Source organism: Tenrec ecaudatus, chromosome 1 (assembly GCF_050624435.1).
Source record: "Tenrec ecaudatus isolate mTenEca1 chromosome 1, mTenEca1.hap1, whole genome shotgun sequence".
Taxonomy (NCBI): domain Eukaryota; kingdom Metazoa; phylum Chordata; class Mammalia; order Afrosoricida; family Tenrecidae; genus Tenrec; species Tenrec ecaudatus.
In genome coordinates, this window is record NC_134530.1 from 163537716 (window position 1) to 163561134 (window position 23419).

The 23419-nt window shown below is 49.1% G+C and overlaps 2 protein-coding genes across 2 annotated transcripts; one reads left to right on the top strand and one right to left on the bottom strand.

Annotated features, from left to right (window-relative positions):
• Positions 1-1140: 1140 nt before the first annotated feature.
• S100A13 (S100 calcium binding protein A13) lies at positions 1141-17845 on the bottom strand. The gene is made up of 3 exons (XM_075562278.1): positions 17709-17845; positions 16691-16882; positions 1141-1367 (listed from the first exon to the last, which is right to left on the bottom strand). Exons 2-3 carry the CDS (start codon positions 16841-16843, stop codon positions 1224-1226), a joined length of 297 nt encoding a protein of 98 aa, XP_075418393.1. The 5' UTR covers positions 16844-16882; positions 17709-17845; the 3' UTR covers positions 1141-1223.
• A 654-nt stretch (positions 17846-18499) lies between these two features.
• Positions 18500-22124, top strand: S100A1 (S100 calcium binding protein A1). Its single transcript, XM_075562292.1, has 3 exons — positions 18500-18653; positions 20621-20779; positions 21809-22124. The coding sequence occupies exons 2-3, from the start codon at positions 20639-20641 to the stop codon at positions 21950-21952; spliced, it is 285 nt and encodes a 94-aa protein (XP_075418407.1). The 5' UTR covers positions 18500-18653; positions 20621-20638; the 3' UTR covers positions 21953-22124.
• The last annotated feature ends 1295 nt before the right edge of the window (positions 22125-23419 follow it).

Consider the following 23419-nt stretch of genomic DNA (forward strand, 5'->3'; position numbering starts at 1 on the left):
GACAGGGCCCTGCGGTTAGTAGTGCTTTGCATCCATCTCTTAAAGGCAGAGGAGCCACCACTGTGTTTCCTTCTGTTGTGCGTAGAGTCGCTATAGGTCAGAACCGACTTGAGGACAACAAGGACTAAAGCAGAGGAGGCAGATTTTGGAGAGACAAACAAGAACAGGGGAGTCTGGGTGGAAGTTGCAGAGTCTATGTAACTAACCCGGATGGCATGGAGGCTGGAGAACTCAGCACTCTCCTCCCCACCAGCCTCCCCTGCCCAGCAAGGTGGTGGGAGAAGGGGAGGCAGAAGGCTCTGTCTCAAGAGCTGTGGAGTGGGGGAGCGTTGACTTACCTCTCCCAGTGCCGGTGTTGGGGTGGGTTAAACACTCAGCTGCTAACCACACAGTCAGTGGTTCAACCCTACCCACCACCACTCTGTGGGAGAAAAACAATGAGGCAGTCTGCTGCTATTAAGATTTATTTACAGCCTTAGAAACCCAATGAGTCACTCTACTCTGTCCTGTATGGTCACTATGAGTCAGAATCAACTTCCTAGCAATGCACATGGTTTGGGTTTGGGTTTCGGACAAAGCATAGAGTTAGGTGCTTGCTGTGACTTGTGAAGGTGAGTAACATTCACTGCCTTCAAGAAGCCTGAGTACAGCAGGCAGTTTGCACTCGACTAGCCCCCAGGTGTGTGGTTGCAGCCCACCCACCCAGTGGCTCTGCGGTAGAAAGGCCTGGCAAAGTGTCTCCACAAAGACAGCAGCCAAGAAGCCCTATGGAGCAGCTGTGCTCCGGCACCTGGGGTCATCCAGAGTGGGAATTCACTCAACAGCAGCAGGGCACAGGTCCTTAAGGAGCCCACCGTTTTCAGATCCACCCCCAGGTAGGGGAAAGCTATCCCACTCACTTGCCTCAAGAGAAGATGCCCCCAGTGGTTAAGCACATGGCTGTGAACCTAAAGGTTGGGAGTTCAAATCCACCAGTCCTGCTGCAGGAGAAGGATGTGCACTCTGCTTCTGGGAAGGCGCAGTCTTGGAAACCCCGCAGAGCAGCTCTACTCTGTGCTACAGGGTCCCTACGAGTCGGAATCACCTTGACAGCAACAGGTGGTCTCAGATAAAATGGGAAGACAGTGAAGAAGCAGCACATTCTAGTTTCAAGAGGGAAGCTTTATTTGGGGAGGCTGGGGTTCTGCCTGGCCAGCCCGACCCGGCCCAGTCCAGCCAGCTGTTTACTTCTTCCGGATCTCCAGGGCCTTCTCTTTCCGGATCTCCTTGGCCAGCTCCCCAATGAGCCTCCAGTACTCATTGAACTTGAGCTCTGAATCCTGATTCACGTCCAAGCTCCTCATCTTTTCCTCCAGGGAGCTCATATCCTGGGGAGACACCAAGAGGAAGGGCTGAGTTAGAAACCGAGCCCCTCTTGAGACAAACAAGGACACAGAATTGCCAGCTGCCTTTCTCTGAGAGCGCGAGGATGGTGGGGGGCGGGGGTTGCCTGCAGCACCAAGGGGCACCAGCTGGGAGAGGAGGAAGAACCTGATTTAAGCCATTTGCTGGGGTGTAAAGACTTCCATCGTGGGCAATGTGGAATGACAAGCACAATGACCAACCATGCACAGCTGGGAAGAGACCAGACAGCCGAGACGGGCCTATAAGGAGGCGCTGATTCCAGGACGCCAAGTCGGCCATTAGAGTTGACCAAGGTCCCCTTACAGAAGAGCCTGGGGAGGGGGGTGGAATGAGCCAGTCAGGGTGCAGTGTAGCACCGATGAAACATACAACTTTCCTCTAGTTCTTTCATGCTTCCTCCCCCACCCCACTCTCATGATCCCAATTCTACCTTACAAATCCACCTAGACCAGAGCATGTACACGGGTACAGATAAGAGCTGGAAACAGGGAATCCAGGACAAATAAACCCCTCAGAACCAACTGGGAGGGTAAGAGGAAGGGGGGGGGAGAGGGAGAACTGACACAATGATCTACCCATAACCCCCTCCCCCCGGGGGATGAACAACAGAAAAGTGGGTAAAGGAAGACATAAGTCAGTGTAAGACATGTAAAAAAATAATAATTTATAAATTATCAAGGGTTCATGAGGGAGGAAGAGGGAAAAATGAGAAACTGATACCAAGGGCTCAAGTAGAATGAAAATGTTTTGAAAATGATGAGGGCAACAAATATACAAATGTGCTTGAGACTGGATGTATGTATGGATTGTGATAAGAGTTGTATGAGCCCCCAATAAAATCATTTTTTTAATGGGGGGAGAAAAAAAAGAAGGAGCTGATACCAAGGGCTCAATAGAAAGTAAATGTCTAGAAAAGAATGAAGGCAACATATGTACAAATATGCCTGATACAATTGATGTATGGATTGTGGTGAGTTGCATGAGCTCCCAATAAAACAATTTTAATAAATATAGTTAACACGATCAATAAAACAATGAAGACACAAAAATAAACCAAAGAGATTTAACCAAAGATACCAATGCAGGGGAGGGGGATACCTCTTGTAGGCATGGATCCAGTCTGGTCAACCTTGAAGCCACCTTCCTTCATGGGCGCTCTGGGCAAGTTCATCTCACTCATCTGCTGATTTGCTAATTGCCTCTCCACGTGGAAGAAAAATACATGCGGTCTCTCTCTCTCTCTCTCTCTCTCTCTCTCTCTCTCTCTCTCTCTCTTTCTCTCAGATTTACGGCCTCAGAAACTCCCCATTGAGTCACTAGGGTTGGGGTCAACCCAATGGAGTGGGTTTGGGTTCTCTTGGTTTCATGCCTTTCCAAGGAACCCTGGTGGTACAATGGTTAAGCACTCAGCTGAGAGTTAAAAGGTCAGTAGTTCAAATCCACGAGTTACTCCACAAAAGCAAGATGTGGCGGGCGTGGGAACCCTGGTGGAGCAGTTCTGCTCCGTCCTGTAGGGTCACTGTGAGTTGGAATGGACTTGATGACAGTGGGTTTGGAGTGTCAATATCTTCCCATCTTTCCCCCTGGGTCCCAGACTGGAAGGTAAGGCAATGGCATTCTAGGGAGCCCTTGATAACGTCTTCCACAAGTTGCCTGCAAAATCGATGAATACTGTCAACAGGATCAAAAGATGGGTTGCAGGATAAACAATCACAATCATAACATTGATGATTAAACATTAGATCAACATCAAACCAGAGGAGGGTGCCCTGGGCCACCGTTGATGCTCAACGTGTGAATCTAACTTGGATGAAGGCAGAGAAGACTTGCCAGGCCTACAGATGGCACAGCGCTAATTCATAGAAGAACTACACAAGGATTTTACCATCGCGCTTAATTGTAAAACACTATAAATATTGCCAGTGGAAAGCAAGGGTGCCCAGTGTAACATTATATTAGGAGAGATAACGACAACATGCAATTAGGCGAGAGAAATAAAAGGTACATAAGTATTGGGAAAGAATATTAGCAATTATATAATTGCATACTTAGAAAAATCAAAACTGTGATAAAGGCTAGCACTTCAAACAAGCGTAAGCATTTAATCGTGCTGACTGTCCCAGACATCGTGCTAAACACTGCACGCTTGACTTCACTGAATCCTCATAATCTGCTGCAATGAAAGGCTCCATGAGCTCAGGGCCTCGGGGACGTCCTCCCTCTTGTTCACCACTGCCATCCCCGTGCCTGGGAGAACGTCCTTGTGCGCCACTGGATGCTGAAGCCCACAACAGTGCCAGGGCAGGACAGTGGGGCTGCTCAGTAAACCCTGGTTGAATACCTGCAAGGCCAGCCCCACCAGGAGGATATTGTTCTGTGTCGCCGATGAGAAAATGAAGGCTTAGGAAGAGGAAGTCCCACAGGAGACCAACCTGCAACTGAACCTAGACTGTCAGCTGCCCTCGGATCCCCTTCTCTGTATCCCTCACACATGAAAAACTTTTAAACCATCAGAAATGAACAGGGCACCGATTACAGTATCACACACCAAAAAAACCCAATAACTTTTAACTACATGAAATTAACCAGTTAGAAGATAAAATGAGAAAAATCCCACTTAAAATAGTAAAATCATAAAACACTGAGGCAGAAATCTAGAAATCACATCTTTATGGAGAAAACCGGGCCAAAGGAGACCAAAGAGAGCTGGGGTCAATTGAAACCCACTGCTGTTTCATAGTAAGACTCAATAGTGTAAAGATGTGTTTTTCAACAATTTTGACATGATTCCAATTATATAGGAGTCCCTGGGTAGTGCAAACAGAGTAGCACTTGGCTACTAACAAAAAGATTGGGGGTTCAAGTCCACTAGAGGCTCCATGGAAGAACGGCTCAGCCACCCACTTCTAAAAGATTAAAGCCGAAAGCACTGTGGGACAGGGTCCCACTCCAACACACGTGAAGCCAGCATAAGTCGGAGATGACTCAACCATCCTGGTTCAATTCAAATCTACAGGATCTTTTGTGATAAAATATTAAAGCACATTACCAATGGAGAGATAATAAATACATAGATCCGTGAAGCAGAATAAAGAAAGCCAAAATGCACATGGGAGTTGAACAGATAACAAAGGACGTGTTTCACATCAGTGGGAAATTTTTTAAATAAAAGGAAGAACTGAGTTATTACTTTTTATCTATTAAAGTAGGAAAGATCCACTTTATGCTATAAACCATTTAAAAGTCATTTAGGAAATCCTTGAGAGAGTTGATTGTCCAATTCTTTTTTTTTTAATATATATGTTTCACATGGCAGTAACTACCAAAAGCAAAGGCAAAGGACAAATGGAAAAGTCGGGGAACCTTGCAACAGATGTTCACGGGCAGAAAGCTAAGGTCCTGATTCTATGAAGAGCTATAGCAAATCAATGTGGGAAAAAAATCTTTGATAAAAAGAACTAAACCCCCCTAATAAAATGTTTTTAAAAATTTTAATAATAAATAAAATTTTAAAAAATAATAAAAAGAACTAAACAATGGTTCATAGAAAAAGCCATGTAAATATTTATCAAGACTTTTTTTTAATTGTTCCAGCCTGTTGTTAGGTTAAGTGAGTCAAGTCACTTTCGACTCTTAGCGATCCAGTGTGCAATAGAACAAAGCACTGCTCAGACATGTGCCGCCCCACCATCTGCTATGCCGGAGCCGCCTGTGGCGGGCACTGTGTCGATTCATTTCTTTTAGTGCTTTCCTCCTTTTCACTAACCCTCTACTTGACCAAGAATGAGGTCCTTCTCAAGGGATTGGTCTCTGTTGAAAACATGTCTGCAGTGAGTGCAGGGAATTATTGGAGGTGGCTCTTCCAGCCAGTTTCTGTAACTCCCACCTACCAGCCTTTTCCTGGTGAGTCTGGGTAAGAGGGGTGGGAAAAGGCACTGGTCGGATTCAGTTGTAAGGGATGGTGAACAGAGTTCCTGGAGCATGCCATCCTGCTGGGTATAAAATGAGCTCTCTCGGAAGCAAGAAGCCGGGATTTCACTGCCTGGAAGAGAGAAGAGCCAGGAGTGAAGAGCATCCTTTGGACCTTGAGGTCCCTGAGCATTGAACCTCCTTGATCCAGGGGACTGCCATGACACCAGAGCAGTGGCAGAGGAGCAGCAGCAGCAGAACCAGGAGCTACAGCATGAAAGTGGTGCACTTCCCAGCCCACTGAACAAGTGGAGCTGAGGGCCTTCAGGCATGTGGAGTGGGATACCTCTGTGCACCTAATTGGGAGAGTGAGGTTTACTGACTGTTAGTCTGGGCAGACTAGAGAAACGAGTCCATAACACTCATATGTGTATACGAAAGAGTTTTAGATACAAGAGCAACTGAACATTGAGAAACCATCCCAGCCCAGTCCAGATCAAGTCCGTCAGTCCGATATTAGCCCATATGTCTGATAACAATCTATAAAGTCCTCTTCAGACTCACAAAACACATGCAATGACACCAAATGCAGGAAGATCACAGGCCAGTGGGTGGAAAGTCTTGTGGCTCCAGTGGTGGCGGGAGCATCTCAGCACTGGCGTGTGTCTCCATGTGGCCCCTTCAGGGCTCTGGCTCTATCAGTGCCATTCCATGTGGCTTGTCAGCAGGAGTGTCTTGCAGAGAAAGAGTGTATCTGGCCTCCAGTGAGCTATTTATCTTCTTCACACCTCCAAAAGAGGTCATCAAGCTGCGACCTGATTGACAGGCTAGACTCCACCCCTTCACAAGTTGACAGCTTATGTAACAGCCACAATGGGGATTTTCAATATTCTTCTCCAGTACCATAATTCAAAGGCTCTGATTCTCCTTCACTCTTCCATATTGAATGTCCAACCTCTGTATATGAGGCACGTGTATATGAGGCAATTGGAAATACCATGGCTTGGGTTAAAGTCACATCCTTGCTTTTCCTTTAAAGAGGTCTTGTGCAGCAATTTACCCAATGCACTGCATCATTTGATCTTGACTGCTGCTTCCATGAATATTGATTGTGGATCCAAGCAAGACTTTCACCAATACCATAATTCAAATGCATCAATTAATCTCTTATTCATTGGCCAGCTTTCACATGCATCGGAGGTAACTGAAAATATCATGATTTGGGTCAGGCACACCTTAGTCCTCAGAGTGACATCTTTGTTCTTTAACATTTAAAGAGGTCTTGTGCAGCAGATTTCCCCAATGCAATAAGTTGCTTGCTTTCTTCACTGCTGCCTCCATGAGCATTAACTTGATAATTTCAATGATTTCTTCTTCTATCATAAGCTTGCTCATTGGTTCAATTGCAAGGATTTCTGTTTTCTTTGGGTTGAGATATAACCCATACTAAAGGTTGTAGACTTCTCTGGAGAAAGACAGTGTTTAAGAAAGAAACGTATATCGAGAGAGCAGCCCACACAGCTGCAGAGTGGATAGCCCTAGTCCAGCTCAAGGGCATGGGTCGGATACTAAACCAGAGGGCCTGCCTAACTCATGCAGCTGCTAGAGTTGACAAATCAGGAAGTAGGAAGACCATAGGTAAATGGATCCAGAGTCAAGGGAATCCAAGTCCAGCAGGCAACATGGCAAGTTGCCAACAGCACCCAGAACCAGCTGGCAACATGGCAGGCCACTGATCCAAATAACAAGAGGCTAGATGCAGGATCCAGGCCAGCAGGAAGAAGAGGCATTCTCGACAATGATGATGTGTATACACAAAGCAAGTCACTCCCCCAAGGAGATATCATCAGGCTGTGACCTGAGCAAGGTGTACTGCTGCACACAACCCTTCCCACAATGGCATGCTATAGTATGATAGGTCACATAATAGGAGGGTGACAGACTACTTAGGATCCTGGCCCACCTAAGGTGACACAAAACCTAATACAATCAGTAAATACTTCAAGCCTTTTTGCTTTCAGCAAACAAGGCTGTGTCATCTGTATACTGAATGTTGTGATTGAGTCTTTTCTACTCCTAACGCCACCTTTTTCTTTGCATAATCTAGCTTCTTGAATTATTTTTGCTCAGCATAAAGCCTAAATAAGTATGATTAAAGGCTACATCCCTGACACACACCTTCTCTGATTTTAAATCATGCAATATCCCCTTATACTGTTCAAACAATTGTCTCTTAATCTATGTCTAAGTTCTGCATAAGCACAAGTAAGTTCTGGAATTCCCATTCGCTCCAATATTATGCAGAATGTACTTTGATCCACAGAGTCACACGCTTGCAGCCAAGATTCATCTGACATCAGCAATGATACTCCTTGTTCCAAGTCCTCTTCTGAATCTGACTTGAGTTTCTGGCAGTTCTCTTCTGATATACTGTTGTAAGCGATTTTTAATTATCTGCAGTAATTTTACTTGCATGTGATATTAATCATACTGTTAGATAACTTCGGCATTCATCAGATCACCATTTTCGGAATGAATATGAATAGGAACCTCCCCCAGCAGTTTGCCAGGTAACTGTCTTCCAAATATCGCCGCACAGACAAGTGAGTGCTCCCAGCACGGCACCCATTTGTTGAGACATCTCAGTGGGTATTGCACCAAGTCCTGGAGCCTTGTTTCAATGCCCTCGGTGCAGCTTGGGCTTCTTCCTTCAATATCATCAGTCCTTGGTCATGTTCTACCCCTTGAAATGGATGAATGTTGACCAATTTTTTCTGCTTGTGATTCTGCGTATCACTTCCACCTTCTTTTGATGCTTGAGCAAGGTCTAGCATTTGGTTTCCTAATCCTGGTCTTAGCACATTTCATGATAAGATCTTGTCTTCTTGAGTAACACTTGACGTCTTCTGTTCAGTTCTTTTACCTCGTCGTTCCTTCCATTTGCCTTAGCTGCTCTATAGTCAAGACCCACTTCGGACACTCATTCTGGTCTTTCTCTACTTGCTTTTTAGTCATCTTTTGCTTTTTTCACAGATAACGTTCTTGATGTCACCTCATAATTCATCTAGTCTTTCGCCATTCGTGTTTGAGACATCAAGCCTACTCTTTAACTTTGTTGTGAGTTGAGTGAAAGTATTTAAGGTTATGTTTCATCTTTTTCTTCCATTCCACCACTGGCTGTCTATGTGGCAATGACCAGAATAGCTGACGACAGTAGCAGCTGGGCATCGTCTAGCTCTTTTGCTCTTTTGCTCACAGGGAAAATGATGCCATGACTCGTGTAACCTGTTAGTTTCTGCTAACCGCCATTAACCTCTGAGCTCTATATAGTCACCTATTAATTAGCTCCAACACGATTTGTCCTTCTGTAATTGACCCATTCAGCATGAGGTTCAGGGTTAATCTATAATGTTGAATATATCAAGACTTCATTTCTCTTTAAAGCAGTGCCACAAACAGGTTTATGTTTTCTTAATAGGAAAATATTCAATATGCATTATTAATTTTTAAAAGCTATTTCTAAAACAACATATAAGACACATTCATTCACTCACTCAACAAATACTTACTAACCACCTACTAGGAGTCAGGCGCTGCCCTAAGTACTGGAGATAAAATAAGCAGATTCCCTTCCTTTATGGAACTTACAATCCTGGTAAACAGCTAACAATAAATGGAGGTCAAGTTATAAGGGTGGTGAAAGATGAGTCTGAGGATTTTCCATTTGAGCAGAAATCTGAATTAAGTGAGGACGAAGAATAAGTGCTGTTGAATAAGTGTTCTGAACCAAGGAAGGAGCACGCCAAGAAAGCCATGGAGTGGAAATGCTTGGCATTGAAGAAAGGGCAACAAGGCTGACACAATGGCAGAGGCATCAAAGGGAAGAACAAACGGAATGAGAGAAACAGAGAGGCCGACCTCAGGGCCTTTTGGCTCATAGGAAAGAAGTGAGATTTTGTTCAGTGTGTAAGAGGATACCCAGGGTTGAGAACAGAGGAATGACATGATCTGATTTACAATTTTTTTCTTTTCTTTTTTTTTTAATCGTTTTATTGGGGGCTCGTACAATTCTTTTTTTTTTTCTTTTTTTACATTTTATTAGGGACTCATACAACTCTTATCCCTCGTACAATTCTTATCACAATCCATACATATATCCATTGTGTCAAGCACATTTGTACATTTGTTGCCCTCATCATTCTCAAAATATGTGCTTTCTACTTGAGCCCTTAATATCAGCTCCTCATTTTTCCCCCTCCCTCCCTGATCCCCCCTTCCAATCTGATTTACAATTTTAAAAAGAAAACTCTTCCTGCAGGTTTGAAAATAGACTCTAGGAGACCAAGAATGAAAGTAGAGAAGTCATTTATGAAGCTGTCCTAATAGGACAGGTAGTGGAAGAATTGAGTTGCTAAGATGTGATTGGATTCAAGTATTTTGAAAGGGGGGCCAATCTGCTGATGGATTTGGCAGAATGATTTGGGGTATGAGAACAACAGAGATTTTGGTCTGAGTAATCGTAGACCCATTTTGCTTAGACGGTGAGGCATAGTTGCACACAGATATGGTAAGAAATGTGATTCTGCTTTGGACATGCTTAATTTGAAATGCCTAAGAGGAAAATTCAAGGTAGACAGTTGGAGGTAGGCAGATTAGAGTCCAAAGAACAGTTCTGATGAATCTGGGGATCATCAGCATATAGACAGTACTTAATGTCACCAAGGGAGTGAACGTAAATAGAGGAGCAAACCAGTCTACAAACGGAGCCTGGAGGAACACCCAGCATTCAGAGATTGGGAAGAAGAGGATTCTGCATGTGTAAAGCATAGGAGACTAAAGAGAAGCAGCCGCGGAGACTGTAGGAAAATCAGGGATGCATGGTATCTAGTACACCTAATAAAGAAAACATTTCAACAATGTAAACAGGTCTATGAACTGACTGCTTAGCAATAAGAAAAGTCGTCTGTAATAGTCACCAGTGTGTGGTGTGGATGAAAACCTGAATAGAATGGGTTTAAGCGGAAAAGGGCAGAGGGAGGATCATGACATGAGGCAGTGGAGAGAGGGTAACTCCCACGGCTTCTGAGCTTTGCGCTGAAGCGGATCAGAAACAGAAGGTCTTGCTGGAGGAAGTCAGAAGGCCAAGGGAGGTGTGCTTTTTTCTCATCTTTTCTTTTTTTCAAGATGGATGGTATTACAGTATATTTGTAGGTGGGTAAGAATGGCCCAGTGGAGCCTGGGGGCTCAGCACCATTGTCTCAGGGAGACACCGAGGTCATCAGGCCTAACATAGTCCACAAGAGACACGCTCAACTTGTGACTATGGTTGAGTAGTGCCTGGAGTCTTAGGAGCAACTACTGGTCTCTCCCCATCTGGAGGAGAGAAGAGTGGTAAACATGGAAAGACACATACAAACAATAAGCCCAATTGTCAATGGGCCCCACCAACCTCAGCCTCCACTCCCCAGAGACCAGAAAAACAAGATGGTATTCAGCTACCTCTACCAACTGCCCTCAGAGCGATCACATTAAAAGTCCTGGAGAGAGCGAGCTAAAAATATGCAGCAAAACTCAAAATCACTTTTTAAAAAGACTAGGCAGACTGGTCAGATAGACTGATGGAACCCCTTTAGGTCTAGAAATGAATTCACGCCCATGGCTCAGGTTTCAGCCAAGTAACAAACAGTCCTATCTGGGGAACAAGAACTCTGGTAAGGGCCACACCCTTTAGAATAATCAACCATTTGAGATCAAAGGGGCACCATTTATTCATGGAGAAAGTTAGGGAAGGAGGAGGAATGAAAATGGGAAACACGGGGGAAGAAGTAGGAAATGTAATGTTACGTTGTGGAGATTACAATCAATGAGATGAAACAAAATGTGTATAGATTGCTCAATGGAAAACTGATCACCCAATTCATTTTTTAAAAAGTTCTGATAGAAAGAATGACCCATCAGAAAGGAACAATTGGATGATGCATGATGACAGGCACAGGAGAATAGCAAGTGTTCTAAACTTGACCGCGAGGAGTGGGTAGCTTTTCTCGACGCATTTAGACAGATGAATTGTAGCTGAGAGTAATTACTGAAACACGAATGATGGGGAAACATCACTGTGGGATAGGAGGAAAAAATAATATAATTTTAAAATATATTTATATATATGCATATGTAACAAAGAAGCAGATGGACTTTGGATCTCTACTTGAATCTTGCCTTAGTACAAGAATGGTTTGTTCTAAAAATGTGACATTGTCTGATACTCACCTTCCTGACACGATCACTGAAGACAAAATGGATACATAAGCAATTGCGGTGAGCAAAGCTGATGGTGCCCGGCTATAAAAGATCTAGTGCCTGGGTCTTAAAGGCTTATAGTTAAACAAGTGGCCATCTAGCAGGGTAACAATAAAGCTTACATGGAAGAAGCTCACCAGTCCGTGTGATCATGAGGTGTCAATATGAAGAAGTGTCAGAAGTTCAAAAACACACAACCAAATCAATGTAAAGGGGTGGGGATGTATTGGAAACCCAAAATCCACCTGCAAGATAATTGGACAATCCCTCTCAGAAGGGCCACACGTATAGCACTGGTGAACCACATAACTATCCTCTAGATGTCTAATATTTCCTCCCCTTACTATTATGGTTTTTATTTGTTCTACTCATTAATCATGTTAGATTTGCGTATGTTCATTTGTATATTTAAGATTGTTCGGTACATGAAAGTCAAGATAGATAACTTCAGAAACAGTAACAGGAGCAACAGTTCCCTGAGGGTGTGGGAAGGGGGTGGAGGGAGGTGGGGAGATGGGGAGCTGATGGCATCAATGATTATATAACTCCACTTGATAGGACTGAACAACAAATTTGTACATGAATGGATATATTGGATTGTGTAAGATGTGGCATTAAAACGATTATTTTTTAAAATCAAATGATGCAAGAAAGAAAGGGAGAGTAATTGCCAGTGTAAAGTCTGTAAGAAAATGAGAGGAGCAAATGGAATCCAGGCCACCAGTGAAGAGGTTGGCTTCAGAAGCAGTGACAAGCATAAGACAGACCAAGCATGGTAACAGGAAGGGAGGCAGAGGATGTACTGATCGCCCTGGGAGAGACTTGGGAGAGAGAGTAAGTAGAAGGTTCCAGATTGATCCAACTTTCTCAGTGCACTATGGAGCAAAGTCATCAACTGAGAGAAAGCATGTGGGAGGAGGCACTGAAGTTTAAGGAAAAGTTGCCAGGTAACCATCTGGGAGAACTGGTGAGCTGACGAAGGAGATAAGTAGAATTTCCAAGGTCACTTAGAGTTGCAGATTTAAAGTGAGACCAGTCTGCATGACTCGGTGCTTCTTCTCCAGCCAGACTCAGCTCCACGTGCAGATGCAGAACGTTGGGAGTTGATGTCGACAGACTGTTGGGTTTAGTCTGCGCGGCATCAGCAGGTTGTGCCTGACCACGCCCCTCGAGGTGGCAATTTAAACCCGCCTCATGGCATTACAGGAGTCCCGATGGCACCGTGGGTGATGCGTTCGACTGCTAACCACAAGGTCAGCAGCTGGAGGACCACCAAGGATTCCTCAGGAGGAAGAGGAGGCTCTTGACTCACATGAGGAAGAGCTACAGTCTCGGAACCCGAGGGCAGCTCCACCCTGCCCGATAGGGTTGCTGTGAGTCAGGAACCACCAGATGGCGCTGAGCTTTAGTTCAAGCAGTGGCATGGCCATGGTGAGCTGCTTCCATAAAGATTATAACTAAGACAATCCTATGGAGCAGTTCTACTCTGTGCCGCATGGGGTCGCCAGGAGACACACGCAATTTGTCAAGGCAACAAGTGACAGGGATGCTGCCAGACAGTAGGACAGAAAGCAAGGAAAGCAAGGGGGTTAACGGAGTGATCCTAAGGATGAACCTTAGAACTGGGAGTTGAGAAGGGCAATGAGGACGTGAGGGGCGACCGCGCTGAAAACAGGGTTCACGAGAGTGTGGTAGTTATATAATCATTTGTCAACTTGAGAGGATTTAGAGTGAAGGAGTAGAGTCTAGCCTGTCTATCAGATCACAGCCAATGAGGCCTCTGTGTGGGCATGGCCTTCTCCTGAGGATTCTGGGAACTCCTGTCTTCCACCGTGGAGGCAGGAGACGCTCCCTCTCAGCTGACTCTCTGAGAGACAGTGCAACTGACAAGACACATGGAACTACACATGCCAGCGCTGAGATGCTTACACTACTACTGGATCCACAAGACTTTCCACCCACTGGCCTATGATCTCCCTGCATTCAGCATCATTGCATGTGTTTCATGAGTCTGAAGAGGACTTTAAAAATTGTCATCGGACATATAGGCTAATATTCTGACTTATGGACTTGATCTGGACTGGGCTGGGATGTTTTCTCAATGTTCAATTGATCTTGTATATAAAGCTCTTTGTTACACACATGAGAGTGTTGACTTCGTTTCTCTAGTCTACCCAGACTAAGGCAACGAGATTAGAGGCCAAGGTGTCGTAAAGGGAATCCTGGGTGGAAGGACAAGATAGAAGAGTCAGTTTAGCAAGTCATGAGATGGCAGTCAGATAAAGAAATGCTTGAAGTTAAGATTTGGAGATGGTACCTTCTTTTGTGTGTGTGTGTGTGTGTGTGTGTGTGTGTGTGTGTGTGTGTGTGTGTGTGTGTGTGTGTGTGTGGTGGGGAGTAAGGGTGGGGGGTGGAGAATGGCTAATGATAAGGTTTAAAGTATGAACAGAGAAGTAGGCTGCTGAGAAAATGCAGGCCAAGTCGATTTTGAAAGTGGGGAGTTCGAGAAATTGAAAGAAACCCGGATTCTGGCTGAGTTACCTACAGGGATACTGAGGCCACTGAGAAGGGCAGGAGCGATGGTGAGAAGAGAAGAGTAAGCCAGAGGCGGAAGGGCTGTAAGGAATGCAATAAGGGAGGCTGTATGTTCTCACGAAAAGCAAAAGGTCGCCCCCTGCAGGCCGAGGAAGAATGCACGATCAGTGCTCGACAAGGCCTGGGGAGTGGGGCACCTTCAGGGCATCCAACACTCGGGGAAGTCTGAGGATGCTGGGGATTTTGCAGACAACAGACCACACATTTCAGAAAGTCATTTGTCTTTTAAGAAAATCCATAGTCTCACCTGCTTTCAGGTGGCTGGGATTTTTCAGAAAGGATGTAAAAGAAACTAAGCAGCCTGGAATGATGTGCCGGCCCAGAGGTGATGAAATTGAAGCCCCAACTTATCGTGAGTAGAAGAGGAATGAGCCCAGCAAGTACCCTGTTAAGGGGACCTAGGGGGTCCCCCCCAGTGGGTGAAAAGTGATCACAAATGCTCCTACCAAGTCCCTCCTACCCTGAGATACTGTGATTCCACAAAAATTGGCTGTATTGTTTTTGGCAAGCCCTTTGCACTACATAAAATGAAGACTTGGGACCACGCTTTCTCTTCACCTCCTTCTAGCTCCGATGAGTCTCCTGGGAGCCAGCTCTGGGTCCAGCCCTGTATCGGGAAACGAGACTAGGGAGTCACAGGACAGACAGAAGAGCCCAACAGTATGATCTGATTCAAGCACAAAGCCCCACAACATCCATACTTACACATATCGCTCTTCAGCTATTTAGTTACACGTACACACACGAGGCGAGAAAATCCCAGCGTCATCTGTCCAGTGCCCTTGTGATGATGATCAAGCCAAAACTGAACGCAGTGCCGTCGAGTCAGTGCTGACTCATAGTAAGCCCTTGTGGGTTGCCAAGACTGTAACTAGTTAGGGGAGCAGAAAGCCCAGTTGTTCTCCCGCAGAGCTGCTGGTGGTTTTGACCTGCTGACCATGTAGATCGCAGCCCAACATGAAACCACTGCACCACTAGGGCTCCTGTGGTAAAGATGGAGGGGGTCAAAGAGGGAGAGGACTGTTAACCCAGACACTAGAAATAAAACATAATGTATATGTGGTTGGTGGAAAATCCAAAGTGTACTAGGCCCGTCCCTTGCTGTAAAAAATTCGTTTTATGGACATTGGGCCTCCATTCAAGTACTCCCTCAATGCAAGAATATTTTCTTCTATTAAATTGATATTCTATGAAGCTCACCTTCCCGACACAACTGATAAAGACAAAGCAGGTGAACAAGTAAATGTGATGAAGAAAGCTGATGGTGCCAGGCTATCAAAAGAGATAGAGTCTGGGGTCTTAAAGGCTTGAAGGTAAACAAGCAACCATCTAGCCCAGAAGCAACAAAGCCCACATGGAAAAAAGCACATCAGCCTGTGTGATCACGAGGTGCCGGAGGGATTAGTTATCAGGCATCAAAGAACAAAAAATCATATCATTGTGTGCTCACCTGCATGATACGATCGCTGAAGACAAATGAGTGCATAAGCAAATGTGGTAAGGAAAGCTGTTGGTGTCCGGATATCAAAAGAGATAGTGTCTGGGGTCTTAAAGGCTTGAAGGTAAACAAGCAGCCATCTAGCTCAGAAGCAACAAAGCCCACATGGAAGAAGCACACCAGCTGGTGCGATCACAAGGTGTGGAAGGGATCAGGTATCAGGCATCATCAGAACAAAAAACTTACCATAGTGAATGAGGCGGGCAGTGGGGAGTGGAGACCCAAAGCTCATTTGCAGGCCACTGGACATCCCCTTATAGAAGGGTCTCAGGGAGGAGATGAGCCCGTCAGTGTGCAATGTAGCAACGATGAAAAATACAACTTTCCTCTAGTTCCTAAATGCCCCCCTCCTATCATGGTCCCAATTCTACCTTGCAAGTCTGGCTAGAGGATGTACACTGGTACAGATAGGAACTGGAAACATAGGGAATCCAGGGCAGATGATCCCTTCAGGACCAGTGGTGTGAGTGGCGATACTGGGAGGGTAGCAGGGTGGGTTGGAAAGGGGGAACTGATTACAAGGATCTACATGTGACCTCCTCCCTGGGGGACAGGCAACAGAAAAGTGGGGGGGATGTCGGACAGTGCAAGATACGACAAAAAAAAACATTTTATAAATTATCAAGGGTTCATGAGGGAGGAGGGGTGGGGAGCATGGAGGGAGGGGGTAAAATGAGGAGTTGATGCCAGGGGCTTAAGTGGAGAGCAAATGTTTTGAGAATGATGAGGGCAATGAATGTACAAATGTGCTTTACATAATTGATGTATGGATGGATTGTGATGAGTTGTATGAGCCCCTAATAAAACGATTTTCTTAAAATTCCTTTTAAAGGTAACCAGTGGGGATGTGCTAACTCAGGAAGGAGGCTAGCACGACCAGCCAGTCGGGGGGCTCCTTTCACCCCCTCTACCAGTAACATTATCCTACCTGATGGTATTACCCTTCACACACACCATGTTCCACAATCAGTGCAGACCCTCACCTACCTTGAACAGGTGAGGCAACTGCTGGGTGACCAGGTCCTTAAACTCGTTGATGCTGAGGCTGCCCTTCCTGCCCTCCCGCCCCGCAAAGGTGAAGAAGGTGGTCACCACCGTCTCGATGGCCACCTCCAGCTCAGTCAGTGGCTCGGCCGCCATTAGGTCCCTGGGGCTGAGGCTAATGTCGGAGAGGCTGACCTGCGGAGAGGCAGAGTTGCAGGGAGAGAGTCAGGGAGCCTGGGGAGCCAGGAACTCCCCCACTCTGCCTGGCAGGGGGATCATAGGGAAAGGGGAGGGCGGATAAGACTTCAGGCAGCTGCATCTCAGTGGGGCACTTTTTCCTGGAGTCCGGAGTCCACTTGAAGAGTTGCGTGCTTGGCGAACTCTCTAAATGGGATGGTCCTCGGATGGGAGTGCCCTCTGTGGGAGGGGCTCGGTTAGGGGAAAAGCGGGGAGTGGGGTTTCTTTGCAGTTCCCTGTCTCGGACCCCTCTGAGGGGCTTCGGTTCCTGGGGTCCCTCTGGAGTCTCACCCAGCCTCAAAGGGCGGTGGACTTGTTTGCCTCCCAAGCTTGTTTGTGTCCAGAGCCGGATCTCCACCCGCTGCACTCCGCCCACACCCTCTGACCGCCCTACCGGCCGGGGCCCAAGAAGTCCAGGGTCTGGCAAATGCCCAGCGGTGGTCTGGGCTGTCTCCGTCTGGACAGACCCCTCCTGCCTCCCCCCTCAGGCGCTGAGCCCCGCACCCCAGAGACCTGCTCTTTTCCGGACCCAGGAGGGACTTCACAGTCTGCCCAGGCGGGTGGGGCGGGCTTGGACACCCAGCCTGGGGGGTTGAGGGGAGAGCTGGGGGCCAGACTGGAAGCAGGGGACCAGGCTCAGTGACCACCTCCACCCACCTCCCGCCCCTTCCCGCCCCGGCGCTGCTGGGACGGTGGCTTGATCTTCCCAAACCACTTCCCGAATCCCTTTCCGAGCTGGGCTCCCCAGGGTCTGCCCTGCAGGGTTATAGACACGCTCACTCACCCGGGCGCGGACACGGGGTGCGGAAAGCGGAGCCGCAGGGCTGAGGTTTATAAACGCCCGCCCCGCTCCCAGGCCGGGGTGTCAGGTTGCCGAAGCAAGGGGACCGCCCAACCACACCCCTGAGCCACCAGGCCCGGGGCTCTGGCGCCCAGTCCAGCCCCACAGCGCCTCCGCTTGGCAGGGATGGGAAGTCCGGCCAGAGTTGCCGGACACTACTGCCAGCAGGGGTCCATCCCTCCCAGGTCAGGGGGCTTGCTGTCCGCACCCCACCACCACCACCACCACCACCACCACCACCACCGTGCAGATGCTGAGGGCTGAGGTGCCCGCACGTTGAAAGCCCTGTGACCGATCTCGCCCAGAAGGCGCTCAAGGTTGAGAGATCCAATCTGAGGGCTCCTGGATGAGACTTTACAAAGGAGGCTGGACACTGAGAGACTGAGACCCCCTAGAGGAGCCCCTGGGGGTCTCAGACTGAAAGCCCTCAGGCAGACACATACACACACACACACACCCTGGCCAGGAGGACTCAAGGACCCAGGGAGACCCTATGTCAGAGCCCCAGGCTAAGACATCCCCCCCTCCAGGGATCCCTCCCCTTTCCCTGTGCAGCAGAGCACAGCGGCTGCCCAGTGGACCCAGGGGCTGAGGCATCCATACCCCTCCCAGGGCCTCCTTGTTGATGAGAGCAAGGGAGAAGGTGGGGGCACCACGGCTGGAGAGGAGGACACAGGCAGCCTGTCCCAGCCCAGAAGACAGATGGCGCCTCTGTCCACTGCTGGCCCTTTGCCCCACTGGGTGTCGGTGAAGGGGAGGAGCTGGTGAAGGAGGGGGGTCAGCAGGGGAAGGACAAGTGAAGACAGGTCTCCCCACGCAGCTCCAATAGCCACATTCACAGGCTCAGCTGTGTGTCCAGAACCTGCTCTCACCTCGGCCTGGCCAACCGTGAGTATCCTGCCCTCTCTAGGCGAGGGCCCTGCCCTGGTCAGCTTGTGGGGAAGGGGATTTCAGGGGGGTCTCCAGGAGACTGGGGGAAATGACACGGTAAGGGACTGGGGATCTGAAGGGGACATAGTCAGGGTGGCAGTGGTTTGGGGTTGGGGGAAACAAGGTCCGGAAGGTGGTATGGGGAGGCGAGTGAAAGTTGGAGGGAGATCTGAGAGTTCAAGAGATAATGCCGCCAGCAGGAGCCTGGCAGCCGAGAGCTTCCCAGGTGTCTGGCCTGCCAGCAAGAAGCCCACAAAACTCTTCCCAAGGATCCCTAAATCTCCCCGGGGAGGCAGGGGTGGGGACCCAGCCCTTGCCTTCTTTCTGGGGGAGTAAGACTGAGAGCCCATAGAAGCCCATGCTTCTGCCCACCCGTTCCAGCTCCAGCCTCAGTCTCCCGTTCCCACCCAGCCCTGCCAAGAGCTCAGGTCTCACAGAAGTCTAGGGCTGGCGGAGCACGAGTGATGTGTATCAGGAAGAGGAAATACTGTGGCACTATTCCCGACCCCAACTCTACCTTCACATGACCTCCCCCTTCCCCCTCCCCTTCTTTGCCCAGGCCTCCAGGCTCTTCTCCCCCCACCCCCAAGCCCCCCTTGTTTTCCCATCTGTAACTCCCCACTCCCATCCAAGTCCACTCAGAACGGTACACACACACACACACACACACACACACACACACACACAACAACAACTACTCCAGGGTGCTTTCAGTGCTCCAGGCAAACTCCGGGTGGCCTTCCTGGATGGGACAAGGATTCAGGCCCCGTACCCCGCCCTCCCACACACTTATCTCCTCTATCAGTGCCAGCTCCGGTTCCACAGGTTCTCTGTGACAACTTCTCATGTCCGGGAGTTCAGGTGACACTCACAAGGGTTCCATTGAAGAGCCGGTATGTCATCGGATCAGGCCCATTGTCCAGCCCCCCAGGCCTATGGAAGGATGGGGACACTTGATCTGAGATACCTGAGCTGCCCCCTGGGACTGTGGAGAGGCTGATTATCCCCGGGCAATGGAAAAGAGGCCCCCTGGACTGGCAAGCTTCTCGCCCCTGCCCTCTCACCAGGCCCCTTCATTCATCTTACTCCCAGCCCCTTCAACTTCAAGGTCCCTCACACTGAGTCCCTTGATCTCTTCCAACACACACCAACCTCATTCTCCAGGTTCCCACTGTCCACAGTGACCCGGCTGGGCCCAGGGGTGGGGGGTTATCAAGGGATGGAGAGCAGCAGGGGGGGACAAGGCCCTGCAGGTCTCCTCTCCCCTCTCTGGAGTTAGACCGTTAGACGCCAAGGATAAGGTTAAAGACTCCCTTCCCACCTGATGGAAGGGTGGGCTGCATGGAGAAGTTGAGAGGACTCCACCTGGGGGAATGGGAAGCCACGCAGGGAAGCCCACCTGGCAGCGATATCTGAGTTGAGGGACTAAAGGTGTCTCATTGGCAGTGAGACCCTCACCCAAAGAAGTCTTGGGCCACCCACTCTGGCTGCCACCCCTCCATTTAGGCATACCAGAGACACCAGAGTGACTTCCCTAGAGGTGGGTATGGAGTCAAGGTTGTGGAGGAGACCCCAGCCCACTACATTCAACAACTGGGCAGGCAAGGCCCAGAGTAAAAATAGACTGTTCCCATCCCGTGACCACTCCTCCTGCCCCACCCTCTTCAGCCTATGCCTAGGAAGCCAAGCGTCCACTGCCACGGCCCAGCGTCAGCCCAGCTCCCTCTGCCCTATCCCCATGCCCAGAGTCTGACTCTGTCTAGTCTGGACTGAGGTCTGTTTGCAATTTCCCCACCACATACAATCTCAGTAAAAGACTGGACAGCCACAGGGCTGTGGGACCAAGGCCCTTCAGCCCGACCTCTCCATGTCCTGGGCCTGGTCCCCGCCCCCGGCTCACTTCCACCCTGGGGTGGGTGGGGTAGGTGAGCCGAGCCGCTAACATGGGTTCCGAGCTGGAGTCTGCGATGGAGACCCTTATCAACGTGTTCCACGCCCACTCGGGCAAGGAAGGGGACAAGTACAAGCTGAGCAAGAAGGAGCTGAAGGAGCTGCTGCAGACTGAGCTCACTAGCTTCCTGGATGTGAGCTCGGGGAAGGGGCAGGGGAGGGGAGGGGAGGGGAGGGGAGGGGGGGGCACCTCCCTCCCTGTCATCTCCTCACCCCCAGCCCCAGCCCAGGCCAGCCCTCTCTCTGCTCTCCCAGGCTTCTCTCTTGGGGGCTCCCGGTTCCAGTCTAACGGCGCTGGTTTACTGAGTCCCTTCTAAGTGCTAGGGCCTGTGTAGCTCCATCAGTCACAAGGCTCACAGTGGAGGGCGGAAGGACTGGCGAAGTTAACCGTAGCTCTAGGAAACAAGCAGAGGAAAAACCCCTAACAAGGGTCTCCCCCACCCCAAGAAGTTTGAGAGAGAATATTAACCTGATTGAGGTAGCTGCTCTGGAGAGATGCCGCTTGAGCCATGGACTGCCACTGGAAGCTAGTGGGGGGAGAGGTGACAGACAGGAGTAGACGCCCGCCGGCAGAGTGAGTCTAGGCAGGTGGACACTTTAGGGGACGCCATCAGCGGGAGCAAACGCATGGGAGAGCGCGCAGTATGGAGCATGCTCAGTAGTTGGATTTGAGGGGAGTGAGAGAGAGAGTTAGCCTGCGAATGCTAACAGGAGTCAGAGAGTTAGGAGAAGCCTCAAGATACAGTACAAAGTGCATCAGCTTTGAGCTTGGATGACAGACCTAGGTTCAAATATAGCCCCCCACTTCCTACCTCCGTAACTTAGGGCGAGTGACGGGCCTACTGACTGGCAATTTGTTTCTTCTTAAATGGGAATAGTGAAACCTACCTCCTACTGTTTGCCTTCGATTTAAATGAGGTCATGCTCGCTCACAGCCCTTCGTGCAGCGCGTGGCTCTCAACATCTGGTCATTTAGAGCATCTCTCTCTGCCATGTGAAAGAGCTTATTCGAGAAGACACCATGTTTGCTACGTTTGAGGAGGAAAGTAGAGGAGTCTCATTAGCTACCGCTCTCCCTTGAGCTCATCTGTCTCCAATCCATGCCTCAGTGCCGGACCCCTAAACTCTCTATGCGCCTGCCTCTCCCTCTCCTCCTCTGGCAGACCCAGAAGGATGCGGATGCTGTGGACAAGGTGATGAAGGAGCTGGATGACAACGGAGACGGGGAGGTGGACTTCCAGGAGTATGTGGTGCTGGTAGCCGCCCTCACTGTGGCTTGTAACAACTTCTTCTGGGAGAACAGTTGAGCAGGCCACCCACTCGGGCAGCGCCCTTCTCTTCCACCCTGCCAGACCTGCCCCTCTGCCCTAGGCCCCCATCACCCCGCATTTCCCTTCTCATACTCCCGTTCCCCATCAAGGGCGCAAGAGTTGCAGACCTGGCCTGCCACTCCTTTCATTAAAGGCTTCTCTCGCTGGCCGATGGTTGTCTCTTTCCTGTCGGGTCCAAAAGTGCATGGAGAGGTGACTGTCTGGCTGGTTACATTCATTCAGGAAGCAGCCTTGTTTGGGGAAGGGTCTTATTTGGAAAGAGGGCACTTGCTCTACATCCTGCTACTTGAGGAATGCTCAAAGGCCAGCAATACGAGGGTGCAGGGTTCCAGCCCAGAGTAGAAGCGATCACAGCTTCTCAGTAATACAGGCAGAAAAAGAAAGCAGCTTCCATTGACTATTCCTACCATGTGCACAATGGAGGAAAGGATGGAGACTCCAGTCCTCTCTCAGGGGCTGGGCAAGCTGCTTCCCAGACAGCAGCCAGTGAAAAACCTCTGGGCACAGTTCTGCTGACACACACTAGGACATCACCTGGGGTCCGAATCAACTGGGTGGTGACTGCTAACCAGTGCCGGGAGCTAGACATGATGCCAGTGTTGGGCATATGGCAGTGAACAAAAAACCCATGCTTGTTCTCTCGGGGCTGAAGCCCATTCAAACACACTTCTACAAGTACTACGCAGGGGAGTGAAAGGGGGCTTTTCTTCCCAAAAGTTACACTCTCAGACACCCACAGGGTTCGTTCTGCCCAGTCCTACAGGGCCGCCATGAGTCAGTTTGGTTTTTTTTGGTTTGGATGCATGAGTACGATGAAGGAACGGTTTAAAAATGCGTTCATTCATCCATTGCTCAGACACTTGGGCACCGTACTGGGTACCTAGACCTAAGTCCTTTTACACACGTGTAGAAATCTGCGTGGATGGCAGGTGGGAAGGGAAGGATGACGCCAAGATCAATATTCGGGGCAAGTAATATTCACGTCAAGTCTGGAGGGAAGTGGAGAGGACATCGTGGTCAGGCGGTGGTGAGCCGCGCGGGGCCGGTAGAGATGTGGGGCTTGCGGGCACTTCTCCGTCCTCTCAATCGGGAGAATGGGGATGGGGGTTGCGGGGGGGAGGGGTGGGGGGAGGCCGTTGCAAATTACCCTGCTCGGCGATCTCTTAAAAAAAAAAAAAAAAGCGGGATTAAATTCCTCGTCAGGGCTTTGAGACCTCGATCATTTGCTGAAGGGGTAAGACATGTACAAGGAAGTGTAGGGTTTTGTTTGTTTTCCCCAAAACCGGGGCTGAACGTGCTCAAGCCAGCGGAGAGCGAAGGACGCCACGTTACAGGAGCCCAGGGGCCGCAAGTGAAGCCGGAAGAGCCCGCAGTGCCGAGGCCGTGGCCACGCCCCCTCGCGCTGGAACTTCCCCTCGCGCTGGAACGCCCCGCGTAACAAAA

Excerpts from the sequence above, each read along its gene's own strand:
- S100A13 (XM_075562278.1), bottom strand. The coding sequence starts at position 16,843 with ATGGCGGCCGAGCCACTGACTGAGCTGGAGGTGGCCATCGAGACGGTG. Across the intron at positions 1,368-16,690 it reads AGTTGCCTCACCTGTTCAAG|GATATGAGCTCCCTGGAGGA; the intron begins GTAGGTGAGGGT and ends GTGTCTCCCCAG.
- S100A1 (XM_075562292.1), top strand. The coding sequence starts at position 20,639 with ATGGGTTCCGAGCTGGAGTCTGCGATGGAGACCCTTATCAACGTGTTC. Across the intron at positions 20,780-21,808 it reads AGCTCACTAGCTTCCTGGAT|ACCCAGAAGGATGCGGATGC; the intron begins GTGAGCTCGGGG and ends CTCCTCTGGCAG.